Source organism: Antechinus flavipes, chromosome 1 (genome assembly GCF_016432865.1).
Source record: "Antechinus flavipes isolate AdamAnt ecotype Samford, QLD, Australia chromosome 1, AdamAnt_v2, whole genome shotgun sequence".
Taxonomy (NCBI): Eukaryota; Metazoa; Chordata; class Mammalia; order Dasyuromorphia; family Dasyuridae; genus Antechinus; species Antechinus flavipes.
Genome location: NC_067398.1, coordinates 60,048,632 through 60,068,832, shown reverse-complemented (window position 1 = coordinate 60,068,832; position 20,201 = coordinate 60,048,632). Strand labels below are relative to the sequence as shown.

The following is a 20,201-nucleotide window of genomic DNA, read 5'->3' as shown; positions in this document are numbered from 1 at the left end:
ACTTTACTCAGCATCAGTTCATGTTTGTTCCTCCAGGCCTCTCTGAAATCATCCTGCTGATCTTTTCTTATAGAACAACAATATTCCATAATATTCATATACCATAATTTATTCAGCCATTCTCCAATTGATCCACTTAGTTTTCAGTTTCTTGCCACTGCAAAAAGGGCTGCCACAAACATTTTGGCACATATGGGTCATTTTCCCTTTTTTATGATCTCTTTGGGATACAGATCCAGTAGAGAGACACTGCTGGATCAAAAAGTCTCACTAGCACCAACTTCCTAACTTTCCCCTCTCATGTCTCAGATACAAAAATTCCTAGTTATCTAATTAGCCTTCTCTAGGAAGTGACTAGTTACAGACAGAAGGAAGGGCACTAGTTATTTATCAGTAGACAATGGCACCCAATCACTTCTTGTTGGATGAACAGATGAAACTATTTAGCTTGGCCTGAAGAAGGATATGAGGTAAAGTAATCGTGTTAGCTAACATTTATCAATAATTTTATGACTTACACTGCACTTTCTTCATAGTAACTGCAAGGTTGGTAGGAGAAGTACCATTATAGACCCATTTGAATAATAATCATTGACATTTATATGGCACTTTAAATTTTGTAAATCATTTTATACATATTAACTCATTTGAGTCATAAAAAACCCTATGAGGTAGTCCCTAGCTTAATATCATTAATGATAGTAATAATTAATATTATTATATTGGCCCAGACTGCGATTTCATTAGTGTGAGAACTCCCATTGTAGAAACTCCCTTCACAAATGTAGACCAGTTATTCATCAGTAATTTGTGATCTTAGAGGTTAAATAACTTGGCTATGTCATGATCACACAGTTAATATATGGCAGGACTTCCTGACTCCTAGGCTAGTCCTCTGTTCATGACCTCACACTCCCTCTGAGCTCCATTTCATAGAGATGATCAGAAAGACTGGGAAGACTGAATGATCTTACTATTGTCACTGGTAAGTGTTAGAGGTGGGTTTCAGACCTGGTTCAGAACTGGATCCAAGGCCATCACTTGATTGGATCACAGTGGCCACAATGCTGGTCCCTAGATACACTCATCTGTTGCTTCTTGTATTAGGAGAGGGTTTAATACCATTCTTTAACACCATATGAATTTCTTCCTTATCTACCATAGAGAATGATATACATTTAGAGGCCAAATAGTAATTATTTTTAGAGATTTATTGGGAAAATATTTTTTTTACAACCATAAACCACTACACAAAACTTTAGCTACTAATATTATCTTCCATTATCTATAAAGATCATTTGTATCTCTTTTCATTTGTTTTGGGTTTTAATATAATGTCATAAGCAAAACTCACAGAATCTGTGTCCAGATTATTGTGGATTGTTACCAGTTGCCCGGCTATATTGGGATCTTTTCAGGTTTTGCTGTTTCTAATGCCAGCTTATTATTTAGTTTAGTCCCTGGGATTAGGAGGGCTGAGAGAGTGGAGAGTAGGGAAGCAGAAAAATCAAGTCGGATCCTTTGATTGTGATATTTAATCAAATATTTTTTCTAAGAATTACTTTCCAAATAAAGAAACAAGGTTTTATTAAGGTGAAAGATTCATCCAAAGACATATGAATATTAAAGCTGGGACTCTCAGTCCAGATCTTCTGAAGACAAGGTCTGTGATCCTTTCTCCACTGCTTTAGTTTGCTTCTTTAAGACCTTAAGCAAGTCACTTAGCCATTCTAGGTTATAAGCAAAACAAACACTTTTTTTTTTTTAAGCTTGAACAAAGAGAGATTGAAGACTCTGTGTGCTGTGAACTTCTAAGAAAGGTGCCAGGGAGAGCTGGATCACATGGTCCCCGAGTGTTCAGCTATCACATTCCAGGAGCTGCTTTTGCTGTTCTGTTATTTGTTTGGGGGTTGCTCATTCCCTCAACAAATATTAACTGGATGTCTATTGTGCACAGCAGTGTGTAATGTGGTCTAAACAGCCATACTTACTGGTGCTATACTGGTAAACAAATATTTTTTCCAATGGTTTTTTCTCAAGTTGAATGCTTCAGTGGGAAATTCTTTTTCAGCTCTGACTGTGCACAGGGCAATACAGCTGGGGTTGTTTATGGACAGGTTTCCACCTGGCTTTGAAACAGGGCTGAAGCAGGTGGTACAGAGTTGTGGAGGACTGCATTATTCCTTCTTTTAAAACCTCAAACAATTTATTCCCCAAAGATTCTGCTCTGCTTTTTTTTTTTTTTAATAAGCTGCTGTGGCTACAGATCTTTGAGACCTGACATCATTATGAAAAGCTTAATAAGCCTGTTAAGACTTTCACAGTCTCGATCTAACTTCTCTTTGGCCACATACACATAAATACACACGTACATACTCATACACATGTGTATGTAATACACACATAAATATTAAACATTTCTACACATGCATGTACACACACACACACACACACACACACACAATCAGGGCATTTGGCAAGCTGGCCAGTGCTTCTGGTCCTAAGGATCTGTGGCCCATATGGAGGAGTCCTGGCTAAGGACCAAACACTGTCCACAAAAGCAAGCAGAGCTTCCAAGCTCAGTCATTTGTCCTTTTACACATGAAATTCCCTTTAATTTTTTAATCTGATTTCCCTTTTCATCTCAGACACAGTTCAGTAGAAAAAAGTGCAGGATTTGGAATCCAGGGACCTGGGATCAAATCTTGGCGCTGTCAATTTGTTCTTGTATAATCCTGGGCAATTTGTTCTTGTACAATCCTCGTTCAATTCATTTCCACGGATTTAGGCTGGACTAGATGATCTCTAAAAGTTCCTGTTTTATCTGGTTCCTGTGAGTCAAGAGAACTAGTGGTCAGAGCTGCTGACTTAAGAATCTGCAGTCCATCTCTGAGTCATGTTCAAAACAAGCTAATGGCCACAGCAGAGGATAATAAACCTCATTAAATAGGATTTAGTTTTCTCTTCTATTATATGTTTCAGGCATTTTTGTCTGTAAGGAAATAAAATGTGTTCATTATCATAATAGCTATAATTAATTATAGTACAATGAATTATATGCCATATTAGTAATATAATATATAATATACTAATATAATTAATAAGAACTTGTGTATGGAAGTAGACAGAAGGTAATCCCAATCAAGAAGACATGGCTTCAAATCCTACATTTGACACATGCTATCTGTATGACCATGGGCAAGTCATCAGTGTCTGGAATATTATAGGTGCTTAATAAAGGTCTATTGGTTGATTGTTATAATGTCTCATATCCCAGGCAATAATCCAAAATTCTATATTACAGTCAAGTTGCTCATATAAATAAGGAAGGATATTTCAATAATGAATATTCAATAATGGGAATTTCCCCATTTTGATGAAAATAACAATTTCAGATCTTTATATATGGATATGTAATAGCTAACATTATATAGTACTTATTATGTGCCAGGAATTGTGCTAAGGTCTATATAATTATTACCATGTTGATCCTCACAATAACCTAGGATGGAGATGCTTTTATTATCCCCATTTTAGAAATAAGCAAACTGAAAGAAATAGATGGTTAAGTGCCATGCCCAGGGTCACCAAGCTAATAAATGGGTGGAGTTGGATTTGAATTCAACTTTCTCAGATTCCACTGCATAGACATTTGTATGCATATACATGCACCATACAGAGACACAGGTTTAATAATCATTTGTTTATTTATTTTTAAATTTTTATTAATTTATTTTTGCTGAGGCAATTGGGGTTAAGTGACTTGCCCAGGGTCACACAGTTAGGAAGTGTTAAGTGTCTGAGGGTGGATTTGAACTCAGATCCTCCTGACTTCAGGGCCTGTGCTCTATCCCCTGTGTCACCTAGCTGCCTCCCAGTTTAATACTTATAAGTACTAGTAATACAGTACTTTAAGGCTTGCAAAGTTATTTAAATGTAATCTGTGTTGAATTCCCATAAGTGTCTTTGAATTTCACTCATATTTAGAATAATAAAATTTAACTCAGAAGGAATTTTATGTCAACTAATCCCACCTCCTTGTAAGAATCCTTTCTATAAAATCTCTGATATTGAGGCAACTGAGATACAGCACTGTGCCTATAGGCAGAATGACCTAAGTTCAAATTCAGCCTCATACATGTAATAGCTGTATGACCTTAGACACTTAACGTCTATCTCAGTTTCTTCAAATGCAAAATAGGAATAATAATATTGAGCTCCCAGGATTGTGATGTGGATCAAATGAGATAATATTTGAAAATGCTCAGCCAGGTTCTGGCACATAGTAGGTGCTATATAAATGCTAGCTATTATTATTAATTATTATTATTATTATTTCACCTTGAATACTTCCAGTAATATATTCTTACCACATTGGGAGGTAATTCCTTTTCCTCCTTCAAATTCAAATTCAATTCAAATATAGCTTTCACCCATTAGTCTTGATTCTGATGTCTGCCCCTTCTTTCCAGGACAAGACTCCAAATTATTTAGAGACAACTTAATTTTCTTAATTTTCTCTTCTCTATGCTAAAGATTCTTCAACCATATGACATGGTTTCCAGACTCATCTGACTCTTGGCCATTCTCTTCAAAACATTCTCTGGTTTATTAATGCTACTTTTAAATATGGAACTCCAAGCTGAATGTATTATTTAAATGTGATCTGGTCAGCAGCAAACACAATTTTATCTTCCTTCATCTGAACATTACAACAGCCTGTTATTAATATAGGATTCCTCCAGTTCTATCCCTGTCTGATGCAATCAAGGTGACTCTGAGATTTTGAGCACTATTACAGTAGAATTTAAGCTAGGTAGCCTACTGCTAGTGGGGCAGCTGTTATTGTTGTTGTTTGTTCTTCAGTTCTTGAAGAAAACCACGACATCAGAAATATGATGCCATGACACACAAGTGAATTGGACTGAAGTAGGGGAGGGTTGTACAAAGCCACTAACCAGGCTCACTTTTCCAGAGCCATTTGACTCCACTAATTAGGTGATGCAGTGGATAGAGGATGGGCTTGGAATCAGGAAGCCTTATCTTCATGTGCTCAAATCTGGCTTCTTACATTAGCTGGGTGACCCTGTGCCAATAACTTAACCCTTTGTTCTTCAATTTCCTCATCTGTAAAAAATAAGCTGAAGAAGAAAATGGCAAACCGCTCCAATATCTCTGCCAAAAAACCCCAAATGAGGTCATGAAGAGTCAGATAAGACTGGACAATGACTAAAGGTAATCTGATGAGCTGGACCTGGAGTCAGGAAGATCTGAATTAAAATCTAACCCTGTATACTGTGTGATTCTGGGCAAGTCATTTAACTCCTCACTTAACTCCTGTAGTCTTGTCTGTAAAATGGAGATAATAGTATCTATCTCTCAGGATTATTATGAAAATTATATGAGATAAAGGTAGTTTGTTTTTCATATCTCAAAGAACTACAAATATTAGCTAGTGGTAGCAAATAGGGTAGTTCACTTTGAAACCAGATCTTTTCACTATAAGTCTAAGGTTTTTCCTTCTATAATACTATGCTAAATCTGAAGAAGCCTGTTACCAGAAAATTGTCTGAGAAGAATTTTTTTTTTTTTAGCCATAAAAACTAATGAATCTGTTTACTAAGGCATGGAAAAGTAATATCTCATAGGTAGAAAGAATAATTAGCTTAAAGGAAACAGATCTTTTGAAGAAAGATTTCATTAGTTTTTTTTTTTTAATTACTGTTACTGTTAGCTCATGGTTAGCTTATGGTAAAGCCTTCAGGAGTTATTCTTATGAATTAGAAACAGGTCATCTCCCCTATCCTGAAATTGTGCAAATTGATTTTTTTGAACCTAAATGGTGGCATTTAGCTTTATTTCTTAGTGACCCACCATCTCTCCATGTCAAAATAATTTTGTTTTCACTCTGCCAGTTGCACATTACTTCCCCCACACCATGTTCCTTTCAAAAGTTTTGAAGGAATTTCATACAAATGCACACACATTTGACAAGAAACCTTCTATATATTCCTCTAAGTTATTAATTTAAAAAAAAATTGAAGAACACAGAACCAAGGAAGGGGCAGAAGCAAGGATGGGGCACTGTGTCATACAGAGAGACCTCCTTCTTGGTGGACAATGAGTCATTAATCAGAACTGGTTGATATTGATTCACAGCAGGGACCCTGGCTCGGTCAATACTTTAATGGCACCTGTAATCAAAGTCTAAGGTCTGACTCATGTTAACAAATCAAAGTAGAAATGTAAACAGTATATCCAACTCTTTTCCTGTGCTGAGGATAGTTCCTAGCATTCAGTTGTTATCGATAGTGATAATTGTTCTAAGTCTATAGTTTATTATTAACTGGCTTTCTTAAAAATCCCAAAGCCAACTCCAATCCATGTTGATCTCTTCCTAGTGCCCAAAGATGCTCTTTCCTTCTTAAGAAGATAAACTTTGGATAGATGTAAAGGGGGAATGGAAAAGTGAGGATGGGATGGTAAAAGGAAGGGTGTTTTGTTTGGCTTCCCTGCTGGATCAGATATACTTTTTACCTACAACTCTGGGGATTTTGAAGTAATTGAAACACACCAGGATGACTATAATGGAGGTCAAGGAAAATCAGTTAGGCAGGAGGCAGATGGTGAGCCTTCCATTTCTTCTTCATTACCACTTCCCTCACCTTTCCCATTGCCCAAAGGGGTGGAGGGACTGAACAGTCTGAGCAAGGGGGAGGGGGAATGAATTGGGAAATGGGTCATAAAATTTGAAGACATTCAAACACCCACTGGCTATAAAAGCCACCTTATGCTTAATTCTAATTGTCACTGAGGCAACGTGATTCATTCCCTGCTGGTTTTTTTTTTTTCCTCTGCTCATGAGATTAGGTGGTGTCTGGGAGGAAGGGATTGAAAAAGACAGATCTCCAGCCTTTTTTCAACCTTTACCTCTCAGTCTCCGATGGGGAGGGAGAGGAGCCAGTGCCGTATTTTTCTGTGTTCACACTCAAATCCAAGGGGCTGAATATCTGATTTATGAGTCTTGGGGTGGATGAAAAGAAGATAGTTTGAGAAGCAAAAAAGACACAGAAGAGAAAGATATGCTACAAGTCTTAAAGAAGGATTTATTCTCTGTCATGCTGGAATTATCTCCAGAGGATTCAGTTGAGTCCTAGAGAGATGATACTCTGGGTCATATGGAAATGGGGTCGAGGAGAGGGGTTCTTGCTGAATTCTTGAATCAAGGATTTTGTGAGAGAGTGCAGAAACCCTGAGCTCCAAAAAATACACATTTCCTACTAGTCAGATTTTGATAGGCAACCTGTTGTAGTTCAGAAATATCACTGAACTTGGAGTTAGAAATATGAGTTGAAATTCCCCCTTTACCACTTACTATGAGACAAGTCCGTACGCAGCCTCAGTTTTCTCATCTGTAAAATGGAGATTATTAACTTTTTCTACCTACCTCATCGTATTACAATGAAGAAAGTGTTAATGTAGAAATACTCCACAAACGCCAACTATTATTATTCCAGACACTCCCAAGGCTTTCTCACCTTCTGTTTCCAGGTTACTGTGCTGAAAAGGGGTCCTTTGGTTAAGGTCCAGGCTGCGTCTTTGAGCAGCCCTGGGCTTTGAGGCTGGCAGAAGAGGATCTAAGCAGAATGCCACGATAGTACATTGCCAGGGTTGGGATGTTAAAGCTCGGCTTCCTCTCCGATGGTCCTTTCTCCTGGACCCAGAGCAAGACTTCCTTCCTTTAGTCCTTCCCCGGCGCAGGCCCCAGGCGCTGTCCGAAAGCTGAAAGACACAAACACTTGAACCTCCGGGGAGGAAAGCATCCCAGTCCCAGAGCGCTGCCCCACCCCGCCCCGCCTCCTGCCCAGCAGGAGTTGCCCAGCCTACCAGGCTGTAGCTCAGCCCTTCCCAGTCTCCAACCTTGGCCTGATTACTGACCGCTCCAGGGAGTGAGAGATCTGGGACCCCAGTTGCCCGTCTTATTCCCTACTCCCCCACCCCAGTTTCCTGCTCCCGCCAGGTTGCTGGGACGTTAGGGTCTTGCCCGAATCTTGACCCCAGGCCGAGGGAGAGTGCTCGGCGCTGGAGCTGGTGGCGCTGCTGCTGGAACTGTCCCGGCCCTGGGGCCCTAGGCTCTTGCTCGGGTCTCGGGCAACGACGGGCGGGGGAGGGACGACGCACGCACACACACGCGCGCACACAGTCACACACATCAAACCGCACTCACACACTCGCGCGCGCACACACGCACACACACACATACACGCGCGCACACACTCACACTCGCTTTCTCGCTTTCGCACTCACACATTCGCTCTCTAGCTCTTGCTCTCACACCCACAGAGACAGAAAGCGGCACTTTGCAAAACTCCACTCCGCGCCAGGTAGAAGAACAGCGGCAGTGGCGGCGGGTCCCGGGCGCTGCCGGCCCGGGTGGGTGCACACCACGGTCCGGGCTGGAGCTCCCTCAGCCTCCGCCTCGCTCTTCTCCGCCCCCTATGTCCCACTCCCGCTGACAGGCTCACGCCGCTCCTGGGGCTGCCTGCGGCGGCGGCGGCAGGAGCAGGAGAAGGAGCAGCAGCAGCAGCAGAGCAGAGCAGCAGCAGGAGAGGCAGCGGTGTTGCCTTCATGGGGGCATCTGCAGGCTAGTCGCTAAGCCCTACTCTCCCGGAGGAGGAAGGAAGGAAGAAGGAAGGAAGCAAGGAAGGAAACCAGAGGGAGAGCAGAAAGGGACGAGGGAGAGCGCGCGCTGAAGAGCGGAGCCGCGGGCAGGCAGGCGGGGAGCGAGCCGCGCAGCCGGACTCCTCCCTCCCCTCCGCCGCCGCGGAGGCAGCAGCAGTAGTTGCCTCCTCCCTGGACCGAGGGACCGAAGCTCAGCGTCGAGCAATGGCGGCCCGGAGCCGGAGCCAGAGCCCCAGCTCCTTGGCGCCTTCGCCGCCGCCCCTGCCTCCGCCCCGGCCCCTGCGCGCCCTAGCTTGAGAAGCAGCCAGGGCAACCGGAGGGCTCCGCTGGGGAGGGGCGGCTTTAGCCCCGAACTGGACTCCTCTCCTCCGCCCTTTCTCCCCTACCCGCTTCAAGTTCCTCGCTCCCCGACGCGTGGCCTCCCTCCTCGAGGGCAGAAAGTGGAGAACAGCCTTGCCCCTAGTGGCTCGCCCGCCCACCGGTCCCAAGCCTTCCGCCAGCACTTCGGCCCCTGGGCTGCCAGGGCAGGAGGGGTGGGGCGGCGCGGCGGCGGCGAGGCCATGGAGAGTCCGGTGGAGAACCCGAGCAAGGCGGCGGAGTATCTGAAGGAGCTGAACCGAATCATCGAGGCTCAGCAGGAGCTGCTGGAGCGGCAGCGGCGGCGGATCGAAGAGCTGGAGCAGCAAGTGGCGCGGCTGTACCGGGAAAATGCCTGCCTGCAGGAGGAGCACCAGCGGCACCTGGCCTCCTGCCGCCTCGGGGCCACCGCACAGCCGGGACCCCCTTCAGCGCACCCTCCCGCGCCGCCCCTCGGGGCCATCCTGGAGAACGTCCGCCACGAAAAGTAAGCTGGGCTGGGACCGAGACGACCGCGGGACCAGAGGGGTCCGCGCCTGGGGTTGCGGGGCTGGGTGTCGGGGAGAGGAGGCTGGGAGGAGCACTTGGTTGCCATCCCGCCACCCCGGTGGCGCACCCGAGAGTTTGCGCCCTGAAAGTTATCGGAGGGTTGGGAGGTTCGCCAGGAATATTTGGACAGGATAGTGAAGGCGACGAGGTGTGTGAGGCATTTATGGGCTAGATTACTGATCTGGGCAAAAGGAAGGGCGACTTTGGAGCCCTGCGAGTCCTTGCTTAGCTATACGAGTCTACAAGGGTTGCTGCCCCAGCCGATCCCGGCGCTCGCTTCCCAGCGCCGGCGGGTGGCTTGTGAAGGGAACGTACCAAGCTGCTTCTTCTTTTTTTTTTTTTTTTTTTTTTTTTTTTTGCAGTATAGTGGAGATGGAGATGTGGAGGGACAAGGTTGAGATGGGCTGGAGGGAAAGGAAAGTGGTGCTCTTCTCTAAGAAGTGTTTTTGTGCCTCTGAAGGCTTCATCCTCTCTTGCCCCCGCTCGTATTGCCTACCCGGGTGGGATTTAGGACTCCTGATGTTCTGGGGGTTCATCTGGAATTCAGCCAGTGGGAGTTGGCTTTTTTCCTCTACCCTCCCCTCAAATACTGGCCGGAATTTCTAACCCTATTAGTGTGGACTGGCTCAGGATCCAGGTTGTCTTGAGGAGCCTTTCTACGTTGAAGGGGAAGTAGGGGTGGAGCAGAGAAAGGTAGGGTGGTTGGACAGGTCCCAGCATCTCTTTCCTCTTACGGGTGAGCAGGTGCTAATCTTCTGTTTCATGAATACAAAGCCAAGGCCACTTCTCCTACATACCTGTCTCCTACCTCTCAGATACTGGGGGGAGTAGGATGGCGATCTTCCAACCCACCTGGCCAGGATATCCTTTTTGTGAACTACTGGGTGCTCGTTAATGGAAAACTGTCTAGATTTAGGCTGAGAGAAAATAGTCCCTGCCTCCCAGGTTCCAGCCGAGGACCCTAATGCACCTCCACCCCACCACTGGCTGCCTGCATGAGTCACCCTTCTGTGGAGAGCAGGGAGTGGAGAGGAGATTTATAAGCACTATCTCCCTTTTCTGAAGGCCCTAGGGATCTGAGTGTTGAGGCCATAGCTTTGTCCCAAACCTCCCTATTCCCTGGCGTCCACTTGACTACCCCAGTGAAACTCATGGGTGTCGGTTTTTCTTCTGCTGCTCCCCTGAACCAAGAGCGCCTCCTAACCTGAAACAGAGAGCAGATTTTCTGGTTTTGAGAGAGAGGAGAGAATGTTAGAGACAGAGAACAGATTTTCTGGTTTTGAGAGAGACAGAGACACACACAGAGATGATTTTTTTTTTCCTGAGGCCGGGAGCTATCTGTCCTGGACGGGCTTCTTGGGGTGAAGAGATAGTGGCAGAATAACTGGATTCCAGAGCAATCCCTGGTATGAACTCCCCCCCCCCCCAATTTCTTGGTTCCCATTTCTCTGCCTCTTTGTCCAATCTCCTTAGTATGCCTAGGCCAAATCTGAGACTGGACAAAACTCCTGCCATAATCCAAAGACAGCTTTTCTTTAGTGAGACCTTCCTTTTGGATTGGAGCTAGTAAAAACTAGAAGTGGGGCTGGCTAAGGTCTGGGAAATTCAAGTCGGGGTAGAAGTGGAATTCCCTTCCCTAAGCTATATGAGCATAGTCCAAAGTGGTTAGGAGAAAAGAGCCATACTTGACTCTGAAAGGTGTAGCCCTTCACTCATTTTGCCTGGGACAGTCCGAATTCTTCCCTTATGACAGGTTTTCTTTCTCTTTTTCTCTTTCTCTTCTCAGTACTCAGTTTCTGTTATTGCTTGGGCCAGATTGGGAGAGTAGATTTAAACAGAGATGAAGGATGGGATAGGAATCCTACATTCTCCTTGGCATTCAGCTTCCAGTTTAAAGCAGAAGCTTAGGACCTCCCACCCTATCCCCAGTTTTTGTTACATGGGTCCCTTTGTTCCCAAAGCAGTAATCTTTCTCTCCAGGGCCTTCAATTTTCTTCTTGCTAGTGCTGAAATCCCAATCTGGACTATTCCCTTTTCCTTCATTCTGTTTTTTTTTTCCCCTGTAGCTTCCAAAAATGAATAGGGTTCTTATGCTTCAGTATCCTAAAGTATTCCAGAGGTCTGAATTCTTAGAGGGGAACTGCCAGCTCCTGTTGAGTTGGAAACAGAGATCCTTGAGGATCAGCTTTCCCCCACCCAGATATACTTTTGTTATGCCTCAATTTTCCTTTAAGTCAAGTGAAACAATATCAGGCTTAACTTCTCAGCTAGCTGAGATGGGAGCCTGGACAGGTACAAACACAAAGTGCTGGAGGGGAGAGTTTGACATGATTAGGTGACTACTCCAAGAGAGGAGCTGGCGCTGAAGAACTGAGCAGATTGTTCTGGGGAAGAAACTACCTTCTTAGAGATTATAGGCATATAGAGAAGACCAAATTTACTTCTAAATGCTTCTGTTTAACTCTGTTGTTGGAGAGAGAACAAAGTAAGATCCCCTAGCATTTTGGCACTGGAAGGACCTTTAGAAATCACTGAGGTGAAGTGGATAGAGTGCTAAGCCTAGTGTTAGGAAGACCGGAGATAAAATTTGACCTCATATTCTTACTAGCTGTGTGACCCTGGGCAAGTCATATAACCCTGTTTGCCCCAGTTTACTCATTTGTAAAATGAGCTGGAGAAGGAAATGGCCATCCACCCCAGTATCTTTGCCAAGAAAACTCTAAATGGGGTCACCAAAAATCAGACCAAATGAAAGGACTGGAGAAGTTCAATCCTTTCTTCTTTACACACAAGAAAACAGAGATGCAGAGAATATGTGACCAGACTAATGTTACATCGATCCAAACCAGAATCAGGTTTTCCAAATTTATAATTCAGTGCCCTTTCCAAGTCCCATGCTGCAGCAAAATGGAGTGTTATAAGTGTTGGTCATGAAGTCAGAAGATTGTGACTTACTGGATAGGTAACTTGGGAAAGTCACTTAATACCATTGTGCCTCAGTTTCCCCTTATGTAAAGTGGGGATAATAATAATTGTACCTATTCACCTCAGGAAAGCATTTTATAAAATTTAAAGTGATATACAAATAGAAAATATTATTATTGTTTTTATTATTTCCATTCCCCATTTTCTTCCCTTTCCTGCAATCCAGATCTAGAGAATGGGGAGTCAGCATACAACGGCTCTGATGCAGGAAGGGACACCTATCCCCAGGTTGCCTTAAATCCCCACCAGAAATCAAGGAGTAGCTAGCATAGGTTGTTAGGAGAGGTATCTCTGTTTGTTGTATATTGTGACATTTCACAGAGTTGTAACTCCCAGGTGAAAGTGGGGTAGAGAGAAAGAAACCCTCTGTTAATCAAGGGAGTCAGGATATTGGGAAGAAAAAACTGAAAAGAAGTATTAGGTTCCTGACCTTCATGTAGGAAGAATAGTCAAAACATATTATCACATGGAGAAATATTCAGCTGAGCAATGCAGAGGTCATCACTCTGATGGATGGATACTTTTCCTTAGCCCTTTCCCATAACCCTTTTCATAAGCTATCTTCCGTAGCCTCCAGAGAGATTGGCGGGTACCTTTGTGTGCCCATAGCCCTTTCTCCATAGTGCCAGATGAAAGAAAAAATAGGATTTCCAGAAAAAAAGCTCCTAGGACTTTAGATCCTGCCCAGGAGATAGAATTGGAATTACAGGAAAAGCACCTTGTTGTTTTCATAGGAAACAGTGACACATGTTGGTTGGTAAATGCCTCGCAACACAATCTCCAGGGATCGATTTTTCTTCAAAAATCACCCTTGGTAACCAAGTGGCAAACTTTGCTGAGGGAAAGGAGTTGTCAATTTCCAAATAGAATTTATAACTGTCATCATCAGTAACTAATTGCTGTTCCCATATTTAGTCCACATTTTTCCTTGGAAGGTGCTGGGACTGGAACTGGGGAGATGTGAAAATTGCATTTTTGATGCAAGCTGAGAATCCACTGGGTCAGTCATACTGTAGCCTGCTTCTCTTGGTTTAGGAACAGTCAGAGAAAATAAAATCAGGCTCAGAATAAACAAAATGTGGCTGCTAGTTTATTGTCAGGTTTTCTATGAGGTGTAATGAACCAGTATATTAACAATAACAATTGGTGCTCATCAAGGGAAAAAGCACTAGTCTCATTTTCAGTAGCTCCGTTTCATTTAACATCTCACTGGTGAGAGGCCCTGCTGAAATACACAATACTGAGTCTCCAGCTCCAGGGAAACTGTCAGGCGTGGAACAGTGACAATAGATCCCCAGGCTGGACCCCTAGTGTTTTGCCTCCAAGTCAGGTACTCCCAGAGAATTCTTGAGACAGATAGTCATAAGAACGTATGCTTGCACCCCAAATAGGTTCTGAGATCTCTTGCCTCCTAGCTTTCCATAATAATAGATTGAATGAATTTGAATTGCAATTGATATATACACATCATTTTTGTGTCCATATATACTTTAATGAAGTGTTGCAGAATGTTACCTGATTTCCTCATTTAAAAAATAAGAGTCAGATTGAAGCATCTACTGTTGTTCATGTTAGAGTAGTGTTGGATTTGGAATCACAAGAGACCTGAATTCCAATTTCACTTGTGACAATTACCAGCAATGGCAAGTGACTGAACTTCACTGAGTCCTAAGAAAAAAGAAGCAAACAAACCGAAACTCAAACAAAACAAAACAACAACAACAACAACAAAAAAAAACCCAAACTGGCACTTATCTCTCAGGATTGTTGTGATGATCAAGAGAGCTAAGACATAGCAAGTGTTTTATAATCCTTACAACCCTGTAAAAATGACAGCTATCTTTACAACTTCTAAAAAATATTGACAAATGGATTTTGGCTAAAGTCTGTGGTCTGATAATTGAGCTCTAAACATTAGACCTTTTGGTGAATGAGCAAGATGGGTTTTTTGAATTGCAATTGAAATATATACATCATTTTTGTTGCCTATATATACTTTAATGAAGAGTTGCAAAATGTTACCCGATTTCCTCATTTAAAAAATAAGTTACATTACTTGATCTTTAAAGTTCATTCTAGCTTAAAATCTAATGATTTAATGATCTTAGTACCCTGAGTTAAAAGTAACCAGATTTTATAGTTGATTTAAGTGACAAGATTGAGTAATTGCTGGGTATAGAGCCTAGTACCATATGTTATGGAGGAAGACAAAAGAAATAGAAAGCAGCACCTCTTTCTTTCAGGTACTTACCATCTAGTTGGAGTGACCAAATACTCATAAGCACTGATCCCTCTTCCTTCTTCCATCTACAAGATGATTGAGATATGCCTCTACAGATCAGTTTATGATTGGTAAAATTGGGTAGACTGCAACTTTAATAAGATTATTATAGCACAATCAAGCTACATAACTGAGAAGAAAAAATGAGTTCCATGTTTCCATCCTTTGCAAGAAAATCTGTAATTAAACTTTTTGAGGGTAATAAGAACATTCAAGTATATGCATAGTGTTTACATTTACTCTCCTTTGATGGTTTAGCAAGATGATGAAAAATCTCTGCTTAACTTCACTTCTGAACATTTATGCTCTTTCTGCCCTTTCTTAGGAGGATTGTCATCACAGAAGTAAATATGAAATTACCTAGTTGGAATCAATGATGTGGTCATTCCTCGGATTCCTGTCTGCATTAGGGATTGTTCAGGGGGAAATGTCTTTTCTTGGGACTATAGATATGGAGATAGTGAAGAGCAGATTAAAAGTTAGATTATTATTATTTTTTAACTAAATCAGTTAATTATATTTCAAGGCATTTAATTTAGGAGCAATTAATTAGCATGCTTTCAATGCCTCTTATGTGCTAGGTACTATATTCAGCACTGAGGAATTAAATACAAATAAAACAATCCAGTTTCTTATGGAAAAGCAGCATCCACACCTTATTGGGACCACAGTGTGTTTATGAGGATGTCCATCAAGTCTGTAACTTTTCATTGTCCCGTTCCATCCTTAGCATGGATCATAGACTCTCCACTGACATTCCTTGAGGGGAGCATTCCTTTGGAAGAGAAGTTACTGTGTCAAATGGAAACTTATAAATCATATAACAAATATTAAATATATTTATTTATTAAATATTATCTATTAAAACTATAAATAAATGTAAATAATATAATAAATATTTTTTTTAAAGCCACTTTAAAAAAAACCACTTTACTAGAGGAGTTTATAAAAAGTAGATTCCTTCAGCTTCAGGTCTCTAGTATTTGTAATAACAATTTGTAGTAACAATAACAATTACAATTAGGGGTGCATTTCCCTTTCATTAGTTTTTTATATGAACTAACAAGGAAGTTACATGAAAGACAGATCAGACCTTTGGTGTGTGTAGTAACTTTGTTCTGATAGTCAGGCAAAGGTAAGTACTGGTCTAGGTCTGGACACTGTAATTGGAGGGAAATCAAGGATGAACTTATAAAAGCGCCAAACCTGAGAAGCAGGATGGACAAAAACTGTACCATCAAGGACACTGATGGCTAAATAGGACATGAACTTGGCAGGGCAAAGGGCATTTTGGTCCACTTTTGGTCACTAGCTCTCTTTGTCCTTTGGATAAATCTCTCTTCTCCCTGAATCTCAGTTTGGAGAAGTAAAGAAGTTAGGTCAAGTTATCTTAAAGGGCCTTGGCAAACAAAAATGTTCTATGAATCTATGAAACTTTTCTTAGGAAATAATAATAATAATAACTAAATTCATGTAACATTTTTCATACATTATCTCCTTTGAGGAAATGAGACAAACTCTCAGGCAAACCTTTTAATCTTGTTATGTCTCTTGCATCTGGGTTTGTTCCCATAGACTTGGGGGAAAGCCAAAATTTGTTATTTTATTTTAAAGTAAATGTTTCATTAATAGTCTTCTAAAATATAGAATTGTCACTTCCAATTCCAACCCCCGCTCTCCTTCCCTCCCTGAAGAAGAACTTTCCTTGGTCACAAAGTATAATTAAGCAAAATAAGACAAAATAAGACAGTAGGCATCTCTGGCAATGTGTACCATATTCTTTACCTAGATTTTACTCACTCTCTGTCAAGAGGCCAGAGGCATGCCTACCGGAGTCACAATTGGCCCTAGCATTAATTAGAGTTCTGATATTTTCAATGTTGATTTCCTTTACATCATCATATCATGGATTATATTGGTCTAGTTCTATGTCCTTCCCTCTGTATTGAGACATCTAATCTTCCCAAGTTTCTCTGAATTGTTCTATTCAGCATTTCTTCTATCACAATAATTCCATGGGATTCATATCATGGTTTGTTTAGCCTTTTCCTAGTCAATAGATAGCCACCTTCCTTTCAATTCTTTATTAATTAAAAAAATCTACTATACATATTTTCATATATATGAGACCTTTCCTTCTGTCTTTGATGTTCTTGAATTATGGTGTGTTGTTGTTGTTATTATTTAGTTAATTATGATGATGATATTTTGATGGAAAGTGTACATGATGGAGAGAGATTGTGGAGAAATAACATCAAAAATTCATCATTACATTTATTATTATATTGAAATAGAGAGGGAAAAAGAGGAAAGAGAGAGAGAGAGAGAGGGAGGAAGAACAAGAAGGAGAAGGAGAGGGACAAGGAGGAAAGGGAGAGGAAGAGGGAGAGAGGAGAGAAGAAAGAAATGTTTTTCAGCTTTTTTTTTTTCCCAAAAAAAGCTTAGTTTAGGTAGAAAGACAAGACATGTTTTAGACCTTGAACAGAATGATCTCTGAGGTTCTCTAGTGCCATTTCTGTGTTTCTATATTTCCAAGGCAGATTTGAACATCAATCTAAAGGAATTGTTTATAGTCTGGAGTGGACTTTCCTCCCTCTTCCTTTTCTTCTAGTCCTCAAGTGCTGTCAAGTAATTCAGAAAAGTAGAACATTCTGAAGATCAAAATTTATGACTCATTCTGTGGGAGGATTCCAATGAAATCCAAATATCTGTTTAGTTAACAAACAAGCTCCATTCCCAGGTCTGTGGTGACATTCAGGATAACGATGTAGCATAAATTAGGAAGGAAACCCAGTAGATATTGTGAGCTTGGGAGGGAATGATTTCATAGAAGAGCTTATATGGTCAGGGTAGCCATACATATCATTCACATGAAGGTATACATTGGAGGATCTGAGTAAAGAGCCTACCAAATATGTAACTTACTCCTTAAATAGCAGCATTAAATACCAGAATTGTGATTTAATGATTGTGAAGATTTTGAAAGCTTTTGAATTATAGGTACAGATTCCAGTTAAGAAAATATCCTCTACCAAGAGAGATTGACATCTTTTATGTTGTTATAGAGGTGGCTAGAGCATTGAGAAGTTACGTGATTTGCTCAGATTCCTACAGCCAGTACAGCCTACAGTCAGAAGCAAGACTTCAATCTAGGTTTTCTTAGTTCTAAGATCAGCTCTCTATTCACTATACCATGGATGATATTGGTAATCATATAAGGGGTGTAAGGTTTAGATCTGGAATAGAAAAATAAAAGAAACTAAGACCCCGAGACATGAAAATTTTTGCTCAAAGTCACATAGGCAGTAAGATGCAAATGTAGGCTCCTAGTTCATGTCCTTTTTTGTCTTTTTTGTTGGGTTATGAATCAAGGTTACGAAATACCTACATGTATTATCTCATTAGATCTCAAGGTCTCTTTCAGCCCAATTTTTGTAATTCATGTGATCCTTGTAACAACCATAGTTAGTGAGAATATTGTCCCCATTTTACAGCTAATGAAACTGTGGCATGGGAAAATTAAATGACTTGCCAATATATACCCAATTAATGGCAGTGGAAGATTTGAACTGAGACCTTGGCAAACAAGTCCAGTGCTCCTTCCAGAAGTGCAGTGCTACATTGAATTATTTCTATTGAATGAGGAATATTGAATGAGTGCCTATATTTTTAATCAAATAGCAATCTCCAGAGGTAGGGAAATTGGGGTTTTTGTCTGCATAAGTGAGTCCTAATAGATGAGGCCAAAAATCCATCATGGGATTTGAAGCTGGGAAAGATCATTTTATAGATGGACAAACTGAGGCACAATAAAGTCATGTATTTTCCCTATTTGTCTGTATTTATTATGAATACTAAATAGTAGCTGTTCTTTATGTGGTGCTTTAAAGTTTGTAAAATTTTCTAGGAAGGAAACAAGCATTTGTTAAGTCCCTACTCTGTTCCAGGCACTATGCAAACCATCTCATTTGATCCTCACAGCAACCTTCTGAGGTAGGTGCTATTATTATTTATATATTTATTGTTATTCTTCAGGAAATCTAGGCAGTCAGAGGTTAAGTGACTTGCTTAGAATTACATATCAAGTAAATATCTGAGGCTAGGTTTGAACTCAGATTTTTCTGTCTCCAGACTTGGTGCTCTGTCCATTGTGCCATCCAGTTGCCTTTCACTTGATCTTCACAGCATTTCTGTTTATACTTTAACAATGAGGAAACAGGCTCAGAAAAGTTTATTAGCTTCCTCAAAGTCACGCAGCTGGGAAGTGTTACAAACTGTAACTCAAGGTTACATGGCTCAAAAGTGAACTGAGTTGTGATTCTAATTCATACCTTTTTTCTTCAAATCCAGGATTCTTTGGGGGCAGTTCACTAACTCAGAATACAGCATAGCAAAGTCAGAACATTTGACTTAGGCAGATGGCCCTTTTCATATTGTCAGAGAACCCTAGCTGATTATTTAACAAACTCCTCCCCATCCCCTCTAACTTCACCCCTTCTTTGTGAATTCTGATTTTTGTAGTCCAATTTTTCTTGCTTCTTTTCTCTACACTCCCTTACTCTTCACTCCTCTTCCTGTATCCGGTATATTTCTGAAAGAAATATTTTGTTAGGACTCTTCCCTTGGCCTTAGACACTTAGTCCTTGAGAACTATTCTTTTACAGCTGCTCTTGATTCAGTGAACTGTCCTTAAATGCCCAGGTGGGGGATGGTGAGTTGTGTGGGACACACAGCCTCATGGATAGGGTTTAGCTATAAGGTAATTAGGAACAAAAAGAAAGAACTCTATATATCCGAGTGTGTGTGTGTGTGTGTGTGCGCGCACATATACATATCCACATGGATATATAGAGCACACACACACACACACACACACACCATACATACTCCTACTTGGATGATAATAGGTATTTCCCTATATCTAGGTTCAGTGCAGTTTAATTTAAAATATATTTATTAATAACCAGATATTCTGCTAGAATTGTGGCTATTGAGTCATTTCAGTCACATTTGACTTTTTGTTATTCTATTTTGGGGTTTTCTTGGCAAAATCTCTGGATTAGTTTGCCATTTCTTTTTTCCAGCTCATTTTACAGATGAGGAAACCAAGGCAGAGTTAAGTGACTTGCCCACTTACACAGTTAGTAATTGTCTAAGGTCAGATTTGAACTCATGAAGATGAGTCTTCTCTGATTTCAGATGAGTCTTCCTGATTTCAGGTCCAGTTCTTTATCCATTGTACCACCTGTATTAGGATTATAGGATTAAAATAACCTGCCCTCAAAGAATTTACATTCTGCTGGAGGGTATGGGCTAGCAAATGTCTAACATTAAATGGAGTGAGGAA

At 41.2% G+C, this 20,201-nt stretch overlaps 1 protein-coding gene and 1 long non-coding RNA gene across 2 annotated transcripts in view; one reads left to right on the top strand and one right to left on the bottom strand.

Annotated features, from left to right (window-relative positions):
- Positions 1-1,195: 1,195 nt before the first annotated feature.
- Positions 1,196-8,459, bottom strand: LOC127553200 (uncharacterized). The gene is made up of 3 exons (XR_007951695.1): positions 7,939-8,459; positions 7,539-7,782; positions 1,196-2,992 (listed from the first exon to the last, which is right to left on the bottom strand). It is a non-coding gene; the product is annotated as an uncharacterized LOC127553200 (long non-coding RNA).
- Positions 8,460-9,156: 697 nt separating this feature from the next.
- Positions 9,157-20,201, top strand: part of IQSEC1 (IQ motif and Sec7 domain ArfGEF 1) — a 751,998-nt gene continuing 740,953 nt past the window's right edge. Inside the window, exon 1 of the mRNA XM_051983722.1 lies at positions 9,157-9,526. Coding sequence (XP_051839682.1) covers positions 9,243-9,526 — 284 coding nt within the window. The 5' untranslated portion in view covers positions 9,157-9,242. The remainder of the gene's footprint in view (positions 9,527-20,201) is intronic.